General features: G+C 35.9%; 2 protein-coding genes across 2 annotated transcripts in view; both read left to right on the top strand.

Annotated features, from left to right (window-relative positions):
* The first annotated feature begins 207 nt into the window (after positions 1-207).
* On the top strand, positions 208-17,831 carry LOC141351182 (cyclin-F-like). The gene is made up of 17 exons (XM_073857737.1): positions 208-455; positions 2,520-2,674; positions 2,821-2,927; positions 3,231-3,298; positions 3,399-3,595; positions 5,655-5,708; positions 5,893-5,997; positions 6,080-6,157; positions 7,428-7,576; positions 7,654-7,818; positions 7,898-8,021; positions 8,137-8,317; positions 8,433-8,520; positions 15,427-15,526; positions 15,617-15,750; positions 15,911-16,083; positions 16,176-17,831. Exons 1-17 carry the CDS (start codon positions 443-445, stop codon positions 16,598-16,600), a joined length of 2,316 nt encoding a protein of 771 aa, XP_073713838.1. The 5' UTR covers positions 208-442; the 3' UTR covers positions 16,601-17,831.
* Positions 17,832-19,832: 2,001 nt separating this feature from the next.
* LOC129436645 (phospholipid-transporting ATPase ABCA3) overlaps positions 19,833-23,197 on the top strand; it is a 56,904-nt gene continuing 53,539 nt past the window's right edge. The window contains exons 1-2 of the mRNA XM_055194881.2: positions 19,833-20,015; positions 21,817-21,893. Of these exons, the coding sequence (XP_055050856.2) occupies positions 21,840-21,893 (54 nt within the window). The 5' untranslated portion in view covers positions 19,833-20,015; positions 21,817-21,839. The remainder of the gene's footprint in view (positions 20,016-21,816; positions 21,894-23,197) is intronic.

Here is a 23,197-nt window from a genome sequence, read left to right as displayed (position 1 = left end):
ACATCTCTTTAACCAATCCTATCGTACTAGAATGTAAGCGCGTAATTCGAAATAGCATCCGGTCAGCCAATGAATCGATGGCTTTTATCTGTTTAGAAATACAAACCAATAGCGCATCGAGTTCTACGTAAAGACCAATCAGAACGAAGCAGCGAGTCACATGGGCGTATCCTTCTCTTGGCCAATGAACGGTCGTAGTTGATGTTTAAACTGTCCGCGCAGGCGGAGTTAAGCACATTGGGGAGGGGCGTAGAGGAAGTTGCATGGTTGAATCAGAGCAGAGTTGTGTTTTAAACAGTTCAACACTATTAGTTAACAGGAACTTAGTACGTTAACTAAGTTCAAAATTTGTTAAATTAGATATCGTGTCTTAATAATAACTCTGCGTTTAGCAACTGTAAATATCATTGCTTCAAACAGACTTTACTGATCTTCCACTGAAATGAAAGAGGGCGGTAAGTAGCTAAGTTACTTTAATCTCTTATGGTTCGTTTAAAATGTAAGTTCTCTATAAAATCAGTATTTTATTAATGTTAATATAGTATTTCTATTTTAACCAGTGCTTCTTAAACGTTTCAAGTTTCTTAAATATTCTTGCTTATCGTTACTCAGACATAAATCTGTTACAGACTCGTTACGCGGTTTATCATTTAAAATACACGTTAAACCCACAAATACAAGCACCCTGTTAATAATAAGCACATTAATAAGTTTAGTTAATCTGTTTTAGATGTAAAAACTTAAGTTATATCGTCATCAGAGCCAGAGGTCGGTTATGATCTCTCACCTCACTAACTCATTCAGGAGGGAAAACTCGGTGATGATGATCTGGGTGTCAAAACAGCCATTTCAGATTCAAAATGTTATTAAAGTCTATTTAGTTATTTAACTCTATTTTAATATATTACTCGATTTAAGGTTTTTACTTTTAAACATATGCAAATATATGATCTATTGCTGAGGTAAAGTATCCAACTACCATAGTTTTTGAATATGTTACAGTGGTCATACCATGTTTTTGTTTTTACCTAGTAACTTACTGTAGTATTTTTTTACTATCTTGAAGTAACAGTTACCACATAACGTGATATAAGAACATGGACATCTTTCTTCATCAATATGCCGTGGTATTACCATCAAAAGTTATGCCATTTTACTAGTTGCGACACACATACACCGTGATATAAGTACACAGCAAATTTTATTTTTCAATATACCGTGGTATTACATATAATCACTATATTATAAGAAAGTGGTGCCATATTACAGTGTACCGCATAAATACCGTAATATAAAAATGTGCCCGGTTTCATTCACCAATATACCGCGGTATTACCATAAAATCACTGTAGTATAGGAAAGCAGTGTCACCGCCACCTGCGCAACACAAATATCGTGATATATGAACACGGCAATCTCCAGTTATCAATATACAGCGTTATTTTGAGCAAATTACTATAGTAAAGATAAGTGGTGCCATATTACCATTTCCGTACCACATAAATAACGTAATATAAGAATATGGTCTCATTTATTCGTCAAAATACCGTGGTATTACCATAAAATCACTATAGTATAGGAAAGCGGTGCCATATTACCAGTTGTGTACCACTTAAATAATGTGATATAAGAACATGGTCATATTTATTTATCAATATACTGTGGTATTACCATCTATATCACTATAGTATAGGAAAGTGGTGCCATATCACCAGCTGCGCAACACAAAATACCGCGATATAAGCACACGGCAATATCAATTTATTGTGGTATTTCAAGCTAATTCATATAGTATAGATAAGTGGTGCCATATTACTAGTTGTGCACCACATAAATAACGTGATATAAGAATATGGCCATCTTTATTTGGCAATATACCGTGGCATTACTATTTAATTACTATTGTATAGGAAAATGTTGCCATTTTACTAGTTGCGCAACACACACAAATACCATTATATAAGAACATGGTCATATCCAGTTATCACTATACCGTGGCATTACAAACTCATCACTAAAGTGTAGGAAAGTGGTGCCATATTACTAGTTGTGCACCACATAAATACCATGATAAAAGAATATGGTCATCTTTAGATGGTTAATACCACGGTATATTGATAATCACTATAGTATAGGAAAGTGGTGCCATATTACTAGTTGTGAACCTCATAAATACCGTTATATAAAAGTGCAACCTTCTTCAGTTAACCCTATATACCGTGCAAAAATACCGTATTATAAGAATATGGTCTTATTTACTTATTTATTTATCAATATACCATGGTATACCATAATATACCATCTCAACAATATAAATGTCTCACATCTTAACTTTTTGTTTTATTATAAACTATTTATTTTATTACATTTATTATTGCATCATGTCATTGCATAATAAAATATTTTTAATTCGCAACTTTACTTTCACATCTATTTGTAACCAATATATAGGGATCAATGATTTCTTAATAGTGAGTTAATTGTTAATTAACTCTCATTTTTCTTTCTTTCTGCCCCAGTGCTCCACTGCCGATGTGCCAAATGTTTTCCTTTCCCTGTAAGGAAGCGGATTCGAAAGCGTCCGTCTGCCGTGACTCTTCTGTCTCTTCCTGAAGAGCTTCTGCTGTCGGTTCTTCAGTGTCTCTCTGCTGAAGATCTGCTCGCTGTCAGAGCTGTTAGTGACATCCAATCTTCTTCACAATTTCTCTAAAACAGCCTTTTAATGCTTCATATGTAACCCATTCATATAGGACACATTATATTAGCTGTTTCAGGATCTGTGACGTGACTTCTAATGTTTATCATGATGTTTTTCTGCAGGTACATTCTCATCTTCGTGATATTATTGATAATAACTCAAGTGTCTGGGCGCGAGTGAGCTTCAAGGAGAGCTGGCCGGCCCCTGATACTCTTTGGCTCTTTGAGAGGTACGATGGGTAATAAATCAGGAAAAGTAAAGCTTCTGCAAGTCCATCTTGACATTCAAAGAAAATATGGCAGGCACAATTTGGGACGAATCCTGGAAAAACATGTTTGACTTACATTAGCGCTACATTTTCTGGCCATGGATAACACGTGGTTAATGTTAGATAAATAAGAGTGGTCTGATTCATTCTTACATATTCAAATTGGTGTGAATCATGAATTCATGAATCAGTCTGAATCACAATGTTAAAGTTATGGAAATGAAGGCGATTTGTTAATTTTTTGTGTGACTTTTCTTTCTCTAGAGCTGCTAATAAAGGAAACTTTGAGGCTGCTGTGAAACTAGGAATTGCGTATTTGTACAATGAAGGACGTAAGTATCCATTGTTTCTATGACGTGTTTGATTAACGATTGTTTTGATTGATTGATCACCGTGTTGATCAGGTTATAAAGTGTAATGTTGTCTGTGTAGCATCACTCTGTGAGGCGGGGCGGGCTGATCTGTGCGGCAAGATGGCGTCACGTTACTTCAGCCTGGCCGAAAGTCTCAGGTCTCCAATGTCCGATCCCTTTACCTGGGTTTTCATCCGCCCTCCGTGGTCTGTGTCGGGGGGCTGCTGTAAGGCTGTGGTGTTTGATCGGCTAAAAGAAGAATGTGACACCAACCCGGTAAGTTCACAAACACTAACCATTGGTTTACACATTTTAATGGCAAGCACTCTGTTGATGTCTGTGGAATACTTAAACAAACAGCAACAAGGGGGACAGAAATTTTTAGGGAAGACTGTGATTTGCCACATATATCTGCACATTAGGCTGAAATAGAAGAAATTGAAGGCATAAAATAACACAAAAACTACTAGCACAGTGTACTTTATATCATATCATCACAAATGTTTGAATTTAGAGGATTTGCTATTTTAAAGGATTAGTCCAAAATCTAGATAATTTACTCACCACCATGTCATTCAAAATGTTGATGACTTTCTTTGTTCAGTCGAGAAGAAATTATGTTTTTTTGAAAAAAATATTCCAAGATTTTTTTTCATTTTAATGGACCTCAACACTTAACAGTTTTAGTACAGTTTAAAATTGCAGTTTCAAAGGACTTTAAACAATCCCAAATGAGGCATAAGGGTCTTATCTAGCAAAACGATTGTCATTTTTGGCAAGAAAAATAAAAAATATGCACTTTTAAACCACAACTTCTCTTCTGTCTCCGGTCATGTGACGTGCCAGCGCGACCGTACGTAATTGCGTAATGATCTGGAAAGGTCACGTGTTACATATTTGAAACGCACATTTGTGGACCATTTTAAACAATAAACTGACACAAAGACATAAATTAGTTTCATTAGACATACAACAATGTCAGAACGGTCCTCTTTCTTCACACTTGTAAACACTGAGGCGTAGTTTCGCATATGTCATCCGTGACCTCTTGATGTGATGATGTATTTACATGAGGTCACGTTTGGGCATCATAGGATCGGAGGAAGATGAGAAGTCGTGGTTTAAAAGTGCATATTTTTTATTAATCGTTTAGCTAGATAAGACCCTTATGCCTCGTTTAGGATCATTTAGAGTCCTTTGAAACTGCAATTTTAAACTGCATTAAAACTAGTAAGTGTTGGGGTCCATTAAAGTCCATTAAAATGAGAAAAATCCAGGAATATTTTCCTCAAAAAACATAATTTCTTCTTGACTGAACAAAGAAAGACATCGACATTTTGGATGTCATGGTGGTGAGTAAATCATCTGGATTTTTATTTTTTTTTTTAAGAAAATTGACTAATCCTTTAACCAGCGCTTCTGTTCATAGCGTCACTTGTCAATTGCTGGGTTTCCATCACACACATAAGAAACGAGTGATGGAAACGCCAAATTTCGAATAAAAATCCCTTAATCTCTTTTTTCAATGTAGGTTTTTGACTTGTGCGAAAAAGAGTAAATGCGAATAATCGATGATGGAAACACATTTGCAGAATAAATTCTGACGTAGCGAACATTAAACTCATGTGACTGATCGTCTAGCTGTCAGCTGACGTTGTTTTTACCATATATGGGGCTCGACGTCATCGTAATGCCCTTGCTGCTAATGCCTGCATCAAAAATCCTGCATTCCTTCTTCTTTGCAAAGCAATTACAACCTGTGCTGCTAGTAAATTTCTAACTTGCTAAATCGTAACTAAATGCAGTCCTGTCTCCATTTTCTAAGCGTGCCTTGTTTTATTTGGAAATGCATCTAATTCGCGTTTGTTTTTGCGTTTCAATGGAAACCCGGCTAGTGACATCATGTCCAGGTTAACCTCGTTTTCTACTTTTGCTGGTATAGAATAAACCGACGTTGCACAGACCGATCAGCCGATGACATTGCGAGAGCGATTTAAAAGCAGTACTGTTGCCTCGCCAAACGGTCTGCGCAGCTACGTATGTGTAACTTTATTTCACGAGTCCTGTCAGATCGATTTCTATTGAACTCCCATCGTTCTACGCTTTTTCACAGCGCCATCAAGCTATGCCATTGTTGTTGTTGTTGTTTAGAGACCTCTAGTGGTTAAAATGCATATTGTACCTTTAACATCTTGGGTTGCACTGGTTTGCTGAAATGCTATTTAAAATAAAACGCTAATGGTTATTAAAAAAAGGATGACCTCTTGGATTTTTGATCTAACTTTGTTTCAATTTTAAAAAAATTGTATGATAAATTCTGACTTCTCTTTTAAAGGGCCGGAAGGGGATGTTGCTTCACTGCCTGGCTCGAGTCCTTCAGCTGTTTGATGTGAGTGTTTTGTTTGTGAAATTCAAGTCTTTTTTTTCAAAAGTAAGAAATGTAACTTAAGGTCATCCAGGAAACACTCATGTTCATTAAAACTCCTCATACTCAATTGGTTTTGAGAGGCCAGACATCAAGCATATGCTGATAGACCAGCAGGTGTTGAACAGGTATACTGTGTTTTCTTTAGGATGAAGAGAAGCGCGCCGAGGCTGTGGCCATGCTGGAGGAGTCGGGACGCTGTGGTAACGTTCACAGTTCGTATCTGCTGTGGGACCTGAACCGTAACGCATCGGTAAGAGATTTTCAGTGTGAACGATAACAATGTTCTTATTTTTTGATGTTCGGTGTTGATATGGTTGATTTTCTCTCTTCAGACGGCCGACCCAGGCAGATATCTTCAATGTGTGAGGACACTCCGAGACTACGCTGCTAAAGGATGCTGGGATGCTCAGGTAACTGGGGAAATGTTTTTGTATAGATTTTATTTTTAAACATTTTTGCTTTTGGGTATATATCTCAGATTTTTGTACACTTTCATTGTATGTTTTCTATCATGACATCAGAGGTGGGGTGGGTGTGTTCTACTAAAATCATCTGTCTCCATTTTATCTCATTATATGATCAACACTGTATGGGTGATTCTCACGAAAACTTGGTTTTAAAAATGTCAAGCATGAAAATGTAAAAATTGCTTAAATTTACTTTTTTTTCCCACCAGACATTGAAAAACAAAGTCTGGAGTAAATGGGAACATTAATTTAAAAACTTTTACTTATCATTTAACACTTTTTGTAACATAATTAAAAAAATTAGTCCTAAAAAGTCTCATTACCGCAACAGTCAGAAAACATCAACACTGACATATTTTCAAAATGACATGACAAACCTGAAAGAACATAATTTGGAGATTCTGCACATGCATTTAAAATCAAAGTATTATGCTTCTATTAATTAAATTAACATTTAATAAGAATCTGTTGCGGTAATGATCATCAAAATGTCGTGTACGCATTCTGACAAGACAATATTTCAAATTAACTGTAAAAAAATGATCTTACCTGGTAGCCATCTTGAAGTAACTGGTCCATGTGCTTGGTCACTCAAAATCAAACTTTATTAAAATTCTGTATGTCTGCTTTTGTTTTCAAAAAGTGTTGCGGAGGATGAGAACATCAGGCATGGACACATCATTTTCCTAATTTTTCTTCATTATTATTATACATGAATATTCAGTAAATATTTTTTCTGTCATCTAAAGTATTCTAGCAAAACATCCATTTATTTTTTTTCTTAATATTTTTGTGTTAATTTGATTAAATTACAACATAACGCATGTTCAAACACAGCCGGACACATTCATTGCGGTAATGAGAATTACAGCAGAAAATGAGATAAAATTTCCAATTATAAATTCTTATGTTGAAATCACACATTGTGCAAGGTAGAACACAGTATTGTGTTAATTCTGATGCTTTTTAATGTTACTATATTACACATTTTAAAGCTAAAATCATTAGTGCTGTGGTGTTTCAATGGTTTCGTGAGAATCACCTGTATACAGCCTCATAATAAAAATGTGTGTGTTGTCTCATTATTTCTGTCATCTCATCTGGATGCTGTCTTTGCCAGTGCATGATGTTATTTGTAATAATCACGAGAGCCGGCATGCTGAAATGAAGAGCGATGTGTTTTCTGACATCAGTATGTGTTCTGATGTTTCAGCTGACGTTCGCTAAAACCTGCGGTACGGCAAACCCTTTGGGTTTGGAGCCCCGTGCCTGTGCCGAACTTGTGGCCCAGTTCTTCAACTCCGGACTGACGGCACCATCACGATCACAACATCTGGAGGAGAAAGACCTCAACACTAAGAGGTACGACCTCTTCTGTCTCAAATGTCCGACATGGTTTCTATCATTCTCGGTTATATCTGACGGTCATCTGTTGTTAGGTATATTCTGGTGGACTGGTTAGTCGAGGTGGCCACTATGAAGGACTTCTCCAGCCAGGTTCTTCATCTTACCGTCGGCTGTGTTGACCGCTACCTGTCTCTGCGCTCGGTACCGAAGGCCCAACTGCAGCTCCTGGGCATCGCCTGCATGGTCATCAGCACTCGGTAAGCTACGACACGCAAACCGTCTGAAAGAACGTCCGCCTATATGCGTCTTGTGGCTAAGTGTCTTGTGTCATCTTAGATACATCAGTAAAGAAATCCTGACCATCCGTGAGGCCGTGTGGCTTACAGATAACACCTATCAGTATGAAGACTTAGTGCGGATGATGGGAGAGGTCATCTCTGTGCTGGACGGGAAGATACAGGTCGGTTACAATAAGATTCATGTATGCAATCTTTAATTTGTATGTTTGTAACGTTAAGACAAATCTACTATTACAATGCATAGTATGATTTAATGACTTTTTTGTGCTTTTTTAGACCCCTACAGTGCTGGATTACGGGCAAGTGTTGCTCTCGCTGTTACCTGTAGAGCGGCGCTCTTCTCATCTCTACAGCTACATCTGTGATCTGTCTATGTTGTGCTCTCGTCTCGCTCTTCCCGGTCCGGCTCGACTCGCCTGCGCCATCATGCTGCTCACCAGAGCACTGCACAACTATGGTATGACCACATAACTTCTTTAAAGACAAACTGCATAACTGGTCCTATCTTGATTAGTATTAGTAGTGTGGTGTTAAGCTGATTTTAAACGGTGTGTTTGTTTTGACCTCAACAGTCCCGGTGTGGCCAGCTCAGCTGGAAGAGAACACCGGTTTCTCCAAACAGGATCTTGTCTCCTGTGCTTTATCCCTCTACGTCAAGTGGTACGTGTTATGTTGGTTATTTGAGCACTTGTTAGGTGTGATGAGTTTAAAGGCGGGGTGCATGATCTTTGAAAGCCAATGTTGACATTTGAAATCAGCTAAACAAACACGCCCCTACCCCAATAGAATCTGGACCTTCTTTTGATAGACCCATCCCACATATACGCAACCCAGGCAATGATGTCGGTTAGTAGACGCCCACATTACTGCTGATTGGCTACAAGTGTGTTTTGGTACTCGGCCTGACTTACTTTTTAAAAGTGTTTAAAAGTCTTGCACCATGCTTTTAAGGGTGTATGGTAGAGATTTACCGAGCTGGTTGTCGCAAGTTACTTCAAAATATGTGATGCATCATATGAAATATAGAAGCATAGGTGGGCACCCATGGAAAAATGGCAGATTGCTCAATTAATTTCAATTAAAAACTGTTTTGAAATTCGGCAGCCTCTCTTGATTGGTGGATCTCGATTGATAAGCTGAATAAGGGCCAATTCATGTTTCACATATAAAATTGTGTGTGTGCTGAGCACCCACCGGTTGAAATGAAAATAGTCGCTAGTGTATAGAACTACACTGCAAAAAATTATTTTCAAGAAAAAAAAATTCTTAGTATTTTTGTCTTGTTTTCAGTAAAAATATCTAAAAAAAATTTAAATTAAGATGCTTTTTTAATGAGCGAAACAACCCAAGAAAATAAGTCTAATTTTTAGACAAAAAAATTATCAAATTTAAGAGATTTTGTGCATAAAAAAGCAAAAAAAATCTGGCAATGGGGTGAGCAAAAAAATCTTGAATTTTTTTTATAATAAATCGTTTTCATTACCTTAGAATGAGATGTTTCTATCTACATGCACGAGGGTCCCCTTACATGGAAGTCGCCATTTTGTGCCACCATGTTTCTACAGAAGCCCTTAATGGACAAATTTTTTTGCCTCTGACGATGACATGTTTTTCCGGTGGCGGCTACTGTAGCTGCTCTATGCGTTTCAAAAGCGAGGGGTGAGGAGTTGGCTGAGCCGTTGGTTGCAATTCGCAAACTCTCCACTAGATTTTACACACTGCACCTTTAAGAAAGATTTTCAAGATTTTTCTGCTACACCATTGGCAGATTTTTTTGCTTGTTTTATGCACAAAATCACTTAAATTTGATATTTGAATTTATTTTGGTCTAGACTTATTTTCTTGGGTCGTTTTGCTCATCAAGAAAAAGCATCTTAAAGGTGCAGTGTGTAATTTTTAGAAGGATCTCTTGACAGAAATGAAAAAATAATATACAAAACTATATTATCAGGGGTGTATAAAGACCTTTTATAATGAACCCTTATGTTTTTATTACCTTAGAATGAGACATTTTTATCAACATACCAAGGGTCCCCTTACATGAAAGTGGCCATTTTGTGCCGCCATGTTTCTACAGAAGCCCTTAACGGACAAACTTTTTTGTGAACCAGACAAACCGATGATGACATGTTTGTCTGGTGGCGGCTACCGTAGCTTCTCTATGCGTTTTAAAAGCGAGAGGTGAGCAGTTAACTAGATGCCACAAAAATTTACACACTGCACCTTTAATTTAAGAACTTTTTGATATTTTTACTGAAAACAAGACAAAAATACTAAGAATTTTTTTTCTTAAATCATTTTTTGCAGTGTACATGAGACTTTTGTTACTGCTCAAATTTGAGAAACACAGCTTAAATATTTCCAAGCATTGCACTTATCGTTCGTGCATCAATCCATCCTAGAAAGCTTGTGATGGGGTCAGTAACAGCAGATAGAAATGAAATAAATTATTATTTAAAAAGATTTGATAAAACACTGATTCGTGTGGTGGTGTAGTTGCCTCCCTATGGTTTCACATTAGTCTCTTATAAGTGTTCAATTTTGGATAAAATGCTGCCTATGTATAATGTCAAACATTAGATTTTGGAATAGCTACTTTGTCCTCACTCCTTCTGTCACCTACTGACCTGTGTTGATTTCATATTGGTGATTGAATTAATTTGTGAATGACGCATTATAAACCCTTAGGAGAAATGATAGAGGTATTTCTATACGTGAGGGTTTTCTTAATAAGATAATTGAGTTACTTATACAATTCATAAAGTACAAATCGTGACTCCTTCATCACTCTTGAGTTTGATTAACTGAGCTCTTAGTGCTTCAGCATTATTACAACAACAACTTCAAGCACTTTTAAAGTCTATGTGAGGAATGAGGTACGAGAGGATGTGCTTCATCGTGAATAAGTCACGACTGAAAGGCGTTGGTTGTCATGATGTTATGTGTTTTCCAGGATTATTACAGATCAAGATGATGACCATTATTATGAACTGATGTATTATGTAGGTGTAAAAATAAAATTGATGTAAAAATTAAGAATGAGGGCTATGACCAAAACTTTCTTTAACCTCCTAAGACCTGGATGTCCACTTACTGTATGTGGACATAAATTTTTTTTGTTGTTTGTTTACCTGTTGTACACAAACGTGGACAATTACACTGCTTCATGTTCAAAGAAAAATATTTGGTTATTATATTTATTGGTTCTTCCTAACCCAAAAATAGCTGGTAGAAATCTGAAAATAAAGACAAACCAAAGCTCAGGTTTTAGGAGGTTAAACAATTTTACACTGCAAAAAAAATATTTTCAAGAAAAAAATGTCTTTGTTTTTTTTCTTGTTTTCAGTAAAAAATATCTAAAAATTCTTAAATTAAGATGCTTTTTTTGATGAGCAACCCAAAAAAATAAGTCTAGTTTTTAGACCAAAAATATCACATTTAAAGGCGCAGTGTGTAAATTTAGCGGCATTTAGTGGCGAGGTTGTGAATTGCAACCAAAGGCTCAGTCCACTGCTCACCTCTTGCTTTTGAACACACAGAGAAGCTATGGTAGCAGCTAGGGCTGGAACGACGCGTCGACGTAGTCGATTACGTCGATTACGTAATTACGTCGATTTGCCGGAAATGCGTCGATGCGCGCATTGTTTACGTTTTCAAATGAAGGCGGCTTCAGCTCCGACCGGATAATACAAGTGTTATACCAAACAGCCAGAACGTGATCAAAAGTGTGGGAATACTTTAAGGAGAGACCAAATAAAACACATAACTTACTGTGTAAAACTGAAATGGTATACCACAGCAGCGCAACATCTGTGCATGATCATCTTAAAAGAAAACAACCTGGAGCTCTCCGACCTCAGAATGACGCGACGGCAGCGTAAGTATTTGAATTTTTACAGTAAGTTTTTATACAACAATATAATCAATGCAGGCATATATGGTGCTAAATACAGCTGTGTTTAATACGAGCTGCGAGACGCCTGACAGACACGACATTGCATCGCGTCTGGGCAGTATGTTGAAACAGTAAATAAAGAGCGGGACACGTTTAACTTTTTATATTAAGAAGTTATGAAGTAATAAGTTACTGTGTTACACTGAGATAGGCATGTGCCCGGGTGCACTGAAAGCCAGCTGGCAGCGCGGAGTTCCCATAGCTTATTTTTTTGCTATGTGCGCAGATATTATAAAAGCTCGTCTCGTTAGGTATTCCTGATATGCGTTTATTTAAAGTAACAGCAGCGTAAACGCCGTTTATAAAATATTAGAAGATCATACTAACTAAATTTGTATTTACCCGAGACTTAAGAAAAGTTAAATGTTAAAGTTGATGCTAAATGAGAATGCAGTAACGTTACTACTGATAGTAATAATATAATGGTTACATTTTATAATAAGGGTTCATGAATCACAATGAACTTATTTTTACTTCAGTCTGATCTAATGCTGAGTAAATGCATGTACTAATCATAAACAAATGAAGAGTCATCATTAAGTACAACATGACATGTTTTTTAGTTAATGTATTAATAAACAATGATTTCATGTGAGTCATTTTGTAGTTAATGATGACTTTTCATTAGTTTATGATTAGCACTAGGGCTGGAACAATAAAAAGCGGGACATGTTTTTATATTAATAAGGAGTTATTATTCAGTTTGATTTATTTTTATTTTACTTCTTTAATATTAATATATTTTATTTTATTTGTTTAAGGTGAATAATGCCCCTTTTGCATTGTTTATGTTAGGCTGAATTAATGTTGGACTTGTTTTTATGTGATTTGTTATATTTTCCTTGGCACTGGCACTGTTTGTGTATTTGTTTAATTGAGAAAATGCTTCAATAAAATGTTGGCATTAATAGCAGATGTAACATTAATTATTTGTAAAAAAAATCTTTAGACTATTCGATTAATCGAAAAAATAATCGATAGACTAATCGGTTGAAAAAATAGTCGAAATTTGCAGCTCTAGTAGCAGCCACCGGACAAACATGTCATTGCCAGAGACAACTTAGTAAAAAAGTTTGTTTGTTAAGAGCTTCTGTAAAAACATGGCGGCACAAAATGGCGACTTCCATGTAAGGGGACCCTCTGTGTAAGTAGATAAAAACGTCTCATTCTAAGGTAATAAAGACATAACGGTTTATTATGAAAGGTCTTTATACACACCTGATAATATAGTTTTGTATATTATTTAGCATTTCTGTCAAGAGATCCTTCAAAAAATTACACACTGCACCTTTAAGTGATCTTGTGCATAAAACAAGCAAAAAATGGAGTAAGCAAATTTTCGTTGAATTTAGTGTTGAAGAAAATGTTCAAGATTTTTTTGCTTGTTTTATGCACAATATCACTTAAATGTGATATTTTTGGTCTAAAAACTAGACTTATTTTCTTGGGTCATTTTGCTCATCAAGAAAAAGCATCTTCATTTAAGAATTAAGATATTTTTACTGAAAACAAGACAAAAATACTAAGAATTTTCTTTCTTGAAAATCATTTTTTGCAGTGTAAAACCTTTTAACCTCCCAAGACCTGAGCTTTGGTTTGTCTCTCTTTTCAGATTTCTACCAGCTATTTTTGGGTTGGGAAGAACCAATAAATATAGTAACCAAATATTTTCTTAGTATTTTTGTCTTGTTTTCAGTAAGATGCATTTTCTTGATAAGCAAAATGACCTAGGAAAGTAAGTCTTGTTTTTAGACAAAAAAATATAAACTTTAAGTAAATTAATGCTTAAAACATGCAAAAAAAATATCTGGCAATGGAATAAGAAAAATTTTCTTGAATAAGTTTTACTCTTTTCATAAACATTTAATTCAAGATTTTTTTTCTTATATTAAATTGGTAGATTTCTTTTGCTTACTAATTCGCTTAAATTTTATTTTTTATTTTTTTGTCTAAAAACTAGACTTATTTTCCAAGGTCAGTTTGCTCATCAAGAAAATGCATCTTAATTTAAGATATTTTTACTGAAAACAAGACAAAAATACTAAGAATTTTTTTTCTTAAATCATTATTTGCAGTGTAAAATCGTTTAACCTCCCAAGACCTGAGCTTTGGTTTGTCTCTTTTTTTCAGATTTCTACCAGCTATTTTTTGGTTAGGAAGAACCAATAAATATAATAACCAAATATTTTCAGTAAGATGTATTTTCTTGATAAGCAAAATGACCTAGGAAAGTAAAAATATAAACTTTAAGTAAATTAATGCTTAAAACATGCAAAAAAATCTGGCAATGGAATAAGAAAAATTTGAATAAGTTTTACTTTTTTCATAAACATTTAATTCAAGAAATTTTTTCTTATTCCATTGGCAGATTTATTTTGCTTACAAATTCGCTTAAATTTTATTTATTTATTTATTTGTCTTAAAAACTAGACTTATTTTCCAAGGTCAGTTTGCTCATCAAGAAAATGCATCTTAATTTAAGAATTTTTACTGAAAACAAGACAAAAATACTATGTAACAAAAATAATTTTTTGCTGTAAACCTCTTTAATTCTAAGCACTGTTAATAAAAATAAAAATCGTAACATAAGTGCTGGACTCGTGACTCCCAACAAACAAATGGACAATGGATGGACTTTTTTTTCAGAGCAAATAGCACATTTCAAAATAAAATGACTTAGGGGCTGTCCACACGGAGACGCGTATCACTGTATACTTATTAATTTATTATCGTATTGGTGTTTCATCCACACGGATCCGGCGTTTTGGGAGACTGAATCCGCTATTTTTTAAAAACGGGTCCTAAAGTGGATAAATCTGAAACCGACACCCTTGCGGTTTCATCTGTACAGCCAATCCGTATATTTTGTGAAGCGAAAACGTCATTACATCACGTGTCGGAAGCGTCACATGTAACAGCAACAACAATAATGGCGGACTACATGATTGTGTTCGTGCTACAGAAGCTACTAAAGCCTACTAGCTTAATTACAGCAAAATCTATTGCTTCTATGCAATTGTGGTGACCAACAAGCGATAATGGACAACATCATATGTTGGTTATGCGCATGCTCAAAGTCTTCTTCTCTGTGTATAGTGTATATCTGTGGCAGAATTACAGCGCCCCATACTGGTCCACTTTCAGTCGGTTTCAGTGGTTTCGTGTTTACGGATTATTTTTTTAGAGCAAGGAAAAAAAATGATCGGATAGAGAATGCACCGGCTTCGTGTGTACATAGCCTTAATTGGCAAATCAGTTTTAAAAATCACAGATGACCATAAAAAAACATAATATCGGCACCGATAGTCGGTCGACCCCATGAAAAACTGAATCTACTAGTACCCTTCAGTCGTGACTATAACAATACAGCACTAGACTTCGGGCTATCATATTGCTTTTATAAAACATTTAATATGCAATACAAATATTAAAACAAAAAAAATGTGACGACACAACTTTCATAAGATAAAATCGTAAGTAAGATCTCTGTGTATATGCCTGTATTTAGTTTCCCCTTTTTTCCCCTCTTTCCTTTTCTGTGCATGTCACATGTGAGACAATGATTTACTGTCTTGTCTATTATCTCATCAACATGTTTTCTTGGTTTATAGTTTCGGTCAAGAGATACCCAAAGACTACAGGCACATGTCTTTGACTGGTGTTCAACAGAGATTTGAAGATGACGCTTACCAGCAGATTAGTAAAGACGTGGTGAGTATCATCATCATCAGCTCAGGTCTCTGCGCTCGTGTTAGTTTAGGTGAGATGTAGCGACTGAACAGTGCTTGTGTTTGGTATCAGGTGATTGGATTTAAGGAGCTCTGCCAGGTGTTGGAGGTCCCAGAGGTGGAGCCGCAGATGGAGGTGTCCAGCGCTAGCAGTCACCTCACAGACTTTCACACGTTTCTCTCCTCTCCTGCCAGCAACAGCAAGAGGTGAGAAAAAATAATGATGAGGATTTTAAAAGATGTGTTTTGGTGTGGAAGAACTGATGGGTGTAGTTTTATTTTTTTACATCTGAACCTTTTAAAGTAAAGTTTATATGCGGTGAATGGAGGAGTAACTGTCTACATGCTTATTTTTGGGATCCAATAGGAGAAGAGAGGATGACATGCAGGCACACAGAGGCAGCTTCATGGCCACGCCCACCGCTGAGCTGTCCAGTCAGGAGGAGACGCTGTTGGGAGACATCCTGGACTGGAGCTTGGACACTTCCTGTTCCGGTTATGAAGGAGATCGGGAAAGTGAAGGAGAGAAGGATGGAGATTGTGAGTTTGTTGTATGGATGCATTATTGTTAAAGCTCATTTGAGGTCAACAAAGGTCATTCGATTATTGATCCTCTCTTTGTTTCCTCACAGTATCATTCATGGAGGTGCAGATGGAGATTCCCGTTGAATCCGGTGACAGACGGCCTCACTGTTGTGTGCTCTCTAGTGATGAGGATGACAGCCTTTGTGAAGATAAGAATAATGAAGAAACAACATGCCGCACCAGACCCTGGCTACGCCACCTGTCCTCATCCTCCTGTTCATCGTGTCCCAATTGTACGGATCTCCAGAGCTCTGGCTACTCCTCCATTCAGAGCGTTCCCAGTCCATCCGTCTCCGCGCCATCGGTTCCCCAGAATTCAACCTCAGCAGGCTTCTGTCTGCTGCTGCCGCCCTCGCAGCGAACCCGCCGACAGGTGAAGAGGAAAAACACGGCCGCACACAGCGGCGGGGAAATCGAAGGGGACCTGGAACCGGGAGAGGATGCTGCCGATGTGGCTTTCCTCAGCTGGTGAAAGAAGATATCAAGTGGGCTTTGACTGACAGCTGATAAGGATGTTGTCCCTTAACGCATCACTTCGTGGCCTCACTCCAGGAGCACTTTTGTCCACCGGTGCTGATAATCTTTATCTCAGAGGGACACCGGGGAGAGTTCGACCACCGGCTGTCAAAACGTCCTTTCTGAGCTTTTTTCCATAAATCATTACATTTGGAGGCCCCTGACGGTGGGCACGCTTTTTCTTTTCGAATGTTGCTGTTGACAAGCAAAATGATTAATTCCTTCCGTGTTGAAAATCACTGGAACTGACACTCATTTGTGTATATATTTCACAAGTTTAAATACGTTTAAAGTATTTAAAATCCAGATTGTTTACAACGCAGCCCAGCTTCCAGAGAAAGCAGGGCTATTTCATATGTTGCTATGTAGTTTTTCCAATTCTGAAAATATCTAAATATTTTTTTACAATGGTTCATGCAGCTAAGGAGAAAATGAGATCAAGATGTTACACTTTAAACACGCACTGTCCGATCGGAAAAGGTTTACGCTGTCATTTCAGGGCACTGATAGGTTTTTCCTCATGGATTTTGATTATTTATCTCGAACTGAAGTTATTCCAGTTTTTTTGTTGTTGTTGTGAATTCTCGTTTTGTTTTGCTGTCTTGTGTATGCCAAAGTTGCTTTTGCTAGCATAGCTAGCATCCGCCATTGTTGCCAACGGTCACGTGTCTGTTATCTCCCTCGTGACCGCCGTACATCACTCTATTTTGTGATACCACTGATATTTTGACCTGTGAAACCGATACTTTGTTTATGACAGATCCAATGCAACAGCTGATGAATGTGATCGTTTGACGTGCTTTTCGTGATGACCTCGAGAGACGCTGAGCACTTTTTAATGCTGGTGAAAAGCATAACCGATGCTTTGTCTTAATGTTTTATAGTGACCTTTAATATGCTTGAACAATCAATCATACGCGTGTGAAACAGTGTTAATCCTGGTATTATTACAATACTGGTGTTTGAGGTTATACGACACTAAAAGCATTAAGTTATTTTTCAGGTCTTGTTGGTACTGTATATCGAACATCACTAAGGATTGCGACTGTAAATATTTTTCTGTTTATAACTGTAAATATATAAATGTATGAAACTGTGAAAGGACATGTGAACTTGAAAACAAAACGTATGTGTGTTATATACCAGAAACGACAACAATAAAATGCAATGAGATGTTAGCCTGTAAATCATTTGTTGATTGTCCAGCATTTTGCCTCTGTTTTCAATTGTCTTTCATTTATTAGTAAATGCTAAAATACTTTCTTCACTTAAAGGCTTTTCTTTAAAGTTAACTGACCAATATTATTGCTTAAGATTATTATTATTATTATTATTATTATTATTGCAGCATTAATATACAAACAATTAACTTTTTGGTGGAATAAAAATAATAAATTTCGGCTATATAATGCAACATTTACTTGATTTTCCCAAAAAATAGTAGTCATGGATTTTGCTTTAATACTCTATTTAATATCCACAAAATATTGCTGGTGTGCCTTATTTTATGGGCATTTTAAGGCAAAAAACATAATTAATTTACATGCATATATATATAACCTTTATTGTAACCCATACTGTATACAGAACGCCTGAATTTACTTTAATATTTTGGATGTAAATGTTTATCAAATCACAACAAACTATATCGTTGGAAAGGTGTAAGCCTTTAAAATACAGATTTCATTAGTGTTTTATAAAAAATAAATTATGTAGGGAGAGTAATTGATTCATTTATGATAAGAGTGTGCCTCAAAACATTGATAATCCTGCTAAATGTCACTGTCCCGCCTGTGGGACGCCTATATTTTCTTCAGTGTTTTGCATGTGAATTCTTATTTAATCATGGCAAACTATATCTTGGTAAGCTCTAAAAGTGATTTTTCATTTGTTATCATCGTTTTGGGAAAAGATCGACATAGTGTGAGTCATTTTCTAAAAGATCACGGCCCACAGGCAGGCCCACATGTTTTTAGATATGTATAGCACTAATATCCTATTTTAAACCTAAACATCTTGACAAACTATCTTTTGAAAGCTTTAAGAGTATAGATTTTGTATTTTATCACCATTTTTGGAAAATTATGATGTAGTGAAAGTCAGTTTCTATAATGTCATGGGCCCAATTTGTTTATAGGCTACATATTTATAACATTAAAACCCTATCCTTCAACCTAAAAACTTTGACAAACTATATATCACTAGAAAGCTCTCAGAATGTAGTTTTCATATTTCAGGGTCAATCGATGATAGAAATTGTGTAGTTTTTAGTTGCATGACCCCGCCCCCCATAGGAATGCATATTCAATTTATATATTCATAGCACTATATTATAAATATTCAAAAATGTTGACAAACTATATATCTTTGAAAATCTCTAAGAATACAGTTTTTATATTATAAACCTTTTAGCAGTAATAATAATGCAGTGACAGTAATTTATAAGTTTGTGACAGCAGTGCCCAGAAAACCAATGACACCTAGTGGCCTTTGTTGGTAAAACAACTAAAAAGGTGAGACAGACTTTTTTTGTGATTTTAACTTGAAACTACTTGAGATTTGTGGCTTCATGTTTATAGCATTTCTGTCAGGAAACATTTACATTTGTATAATTTTGTTTATAAAATTAATATGTTATTGCATTATATTTATTCAAATTAAACAATGCCACAGCAAAATTAAATATGAAAATGCCCATCAACTTTTTACCCCCACCCTCAAAAAGGAGGAGTGATAGTTAAGAGGATAAAAAACACAGTTTACTTTAATGGAGTCTACATCACTTGCACACATAATGAAAAAGATATTTGCGTGGTAAGTAAATTAATTTCTTTAACTTACCTGATCTTAACAACATGTGCTTTAATTAAATTTATAGAACTAAAACATTTTCTTTAATTTGGCAAAGTTTCATTCTGTTAATGAACAAATATTTGAATCCATCTGCCTGCAGTGTTTTTTTAACGGGAACGAACGATGACGTAGCGCTGCTTTACAGCCCCAAAAAGGCGTGTTCCACTTCACGCAGATCAGTGTATGACATTAAACTATCGCGAGAGCAATTCGACAGCATAGCGTTTCAATCGCTCTCGCGGGACTTCGATGTTATATGCCGATACGTCTGTGCGGCAGAAAATCCAACAAACGCATCTGTCACGTGATCGGAGCAGTCCTTCAGCTGCCAGAGATCACGTGACGGCATTTGTTGTGTCAGCGCCGCACCGGCCTCTGCGCCGCAATGTCACCACGCTCATCTTTATAGCGGTTATAGTGCCGAAGACGGATATTTATCGACTGCAATAGTTTATTCAATGCTAACGGATTGAATGCGACGTTATTGCCGTATGACGGAGAGACTGACGTAGCGCGAGGTAAGCTGTCTTCGTTTTGTTTCCACAGCTGATGCTGGTGCGAGCGTGCGTGCGCGCGCGTATGTTTATAATGCAAATGTGTTATGCATTGTGTGTTTGCTGTCGGGTTGGCCTTGCAAACGATGGTATTGCGAGCCCTGTGCGTTCATCAACGGATTCGTAGCAGAGAATCCATGCAAATTATTTATTATTATCGCATGGAGGTAAAACCGACACAATAAATGAAAATAACAACAATCAGTACATGCGTGTAATTTTCACATAGCGTGAGAAAGGTGAGGCAGGCAGACAAACAGCAGTTGCGTCATCGTGATGTCTGTGGCTGCTGTGTTATTTAAACAAGCTGTTTTTTAAATGAGGAATTGGGAACGTACAGCTTGAAATGTTACAAACTACCTGTAATATAAGAATAAATGTTTTCTTTACAGTAGAGTATATTTATTGAGCATAAATATATCTAGATTTAACTTCAGAACTGCTCTTGCATACCAATATTCGTGGTTTTATTATATTTATTATACAGTTATATGATGATGCATATGATTAATCATGAATGGTATTATTTGTATATTTTTCATTTACTAAAATGTATTCTAAACTGGTGACACAAAAGGATATGACATATTTAAAGGGGGCATTTTACAATACTTTTTAAAGATTTGGTGTCCCCAGAGTACATATGTGAAGTTTTAACTCAAAAAACCATATAGATAATTTATTTTAAAAAAGTTAAAATTGCCTCTTTGAAGGTGTGAGCAAAAATGTGCTGTTATTGAGTCTGTCATTTAAAATGCAAATGAGTTGATCTCTGCACCAAATGGCAGTGCAGTAGTTGGATAGGGCAGATTAAGGGGCGGTATTATCCTGTTCTGACATCACAAGGGGAGCCAAATTTCAATGAGCTATGTTTTCACATGCTTGCAGAGAATGATTTATCAAAACTATGTTTTTCACATTTTCTAGGTTGATAGAAGCACTGGGGACCCAATTATAGCACTTAAACATGAAAAATGTCAGATTTTCATGAAATGTCCCCTTATAAGAAGAGCTGTAGTTAAAAACAAAAAGCTCTAAAGGATCTTATCTCGTTAAATTACTATATAATTGTCATTCCAGCCACAACAAATGGATAGTTCACCCAAAAAAGCAACATTTTTCATTATTTACCCACTTTCGTGTTGTTACAAACCTGTATAAATGTCTTTGGTCTGATGAACATGAAGGAAGATATTTTGAGGAATGTTGTAATCAAACCGTTCGTGAGCCCCATTCACTTTCATTGTATTCCTTTCACCTACAATGGAAGTGAATGGTGCTCATGATTGGTTTTGTTAAAAACATTCCTCAAAATACTTTCCTTTGTATTCATAAGAACAAAGAAATACAGGCTTGTAACAACACGAGAGTGAGTAAATGATAACAGAATTTTAATTATTAGGTGAACTATCTCTTTAATATCTTCTCTGTGAGCTGTATGTTGTGGTCAGTATATTTACAGTACATTTAGGCATTGTTGTACACACATATAGAGCTGTGTGCTTTGTCTAGTTTGTTTCCCTGTATGTTTGTTTAATCTCATTATGTTGTGTACATACATATAAAGCTGCTTGTATTTCTTGTGTACTGTAAATCACATCTGATTTATTCTGGTTGTTTGTCGTCTTTGTGTATAGTCTCATTGTGAAACGTTCCCAGCTTGTTTACGAACTCTGAATTGCTTCACAATTCCAGAAATAGCTCTGCTATTATTTTTGTCCATTATTTTGAAGAAGTTTTGCATTGATCTGATGTTTACTTGTAGGTTGTGAAGATCTGTTGTTTGCGATGGCTGTGTTGCAACAGTTCGGATTGCTGCTCTGGAAAAACTACATTCATCAAGTGAGTCATTTTCTTACTTTTTGTTAAACCTGAGTAAATGACGACATTTTGGGCAATGCGATATTAAGGAATTTCACACTACGTTAATCCCTTGGTTAAAGTCAACGGGTAGCCCATTTTGTAATGTATTTTATAGGCCTGTAGGATTATGACAAAAATTATACTTATTAACAAATTTTACATTGATGTTTTGAAATGTTTTATAACTTTCTGTAAAGCAGCTGCATGGTAAATTCTAATTACCAAAACAATTTTATAGTATTTTATGCTACGTGTCGTGTACACAACAATGATGAAGTAAAAGAAAAATTGTTTGCGTCTCTACAAAGAAGCACTACACACCTGCGCACATTTACATTCTAGTACAAAGCAATAAATACAAACAATCAAGATGACAAAAGCATTGAGCTGTTTTGTTTAGACAGACAATGAGGTTGGTTTATTACTATGAGTAACCATGGACTATTAAGCGGCAAAATGATTAAACTTTGTTGGACAAGAGTTAATAAACTTAGTATCTTGAGCAGCACAAATGCAGTCTTGTAGGCCGCCATTGTTGTTTTGGTTATACTCGCACATGCCTAGTTGCCTAAATATGGTTTCAGCAGTAACAACATAAACAAACGGCTTTCATGGAGCAAACAAGACTTCCAGGAGAAGCCGCAAATAATTAGTGCTGCCTCAAGATTAGTCACGACTAATCGTTTGCAGAATAAACGTTTTTGTTTACAAAATAAATGTGTGTGTACTCTGTATAATAATTATGTTTATATAAATACACACACATAAATGTATAATTTTAAGAAAAAAATATATTTATATAATAAATATTTATATTTATATATATATAATATAGATTATATATAAATATTAACATGTATATACACATGCAAATGTTTCTTAATTATATACATGCATGTGTGTATGTGTATTTATACATATTTATTATACACAACACATCCACATATATAATGTAAACAAAAACTTTTATTCTGCAAACGATTAGTCGCGACTAATCGTGAGGCAGCACTACAAATAATCAATAACAACAGAGTCCTTTTAGAGTAGTTATTTCTGATATCTTGAAAAAAAAAATTATGTGTGTGTGTTCGATGAAACCGTCTATAGAATAAATTAGCAAATGCACGTGACGTCAACGTTTTCACAGATTCGCGTTTCCGTAGTTTATATGGAGATAGAAAGCCGTTGTTATCCAAAACTTTAAAACTTTGAGGAACGCAAAACTCCACTGTCGTGTAAATGAAAAGCCAAACTGCAAAATGTTACCGTTTCGTTCGAAAAAC

This window comes from Misgurnus anguillicaudatus, chromosome 19 (genome assembly GCF_027580225.2).
Source record: "Misgurnus anguillicaudatus chromosome 19, ASM2758022v2, whole genome shotgun sequence".
Taxonomy (NCBI): Eukaryota; Metazoa; Chordata; class Actinopteri; order Cypriniformes; family Cobitidae; genus Misgurnus; species Misgurnus anguillicaudatus.
This window is presented reverse-complemented; position numbering and strand designations above follow the sequence as displayed.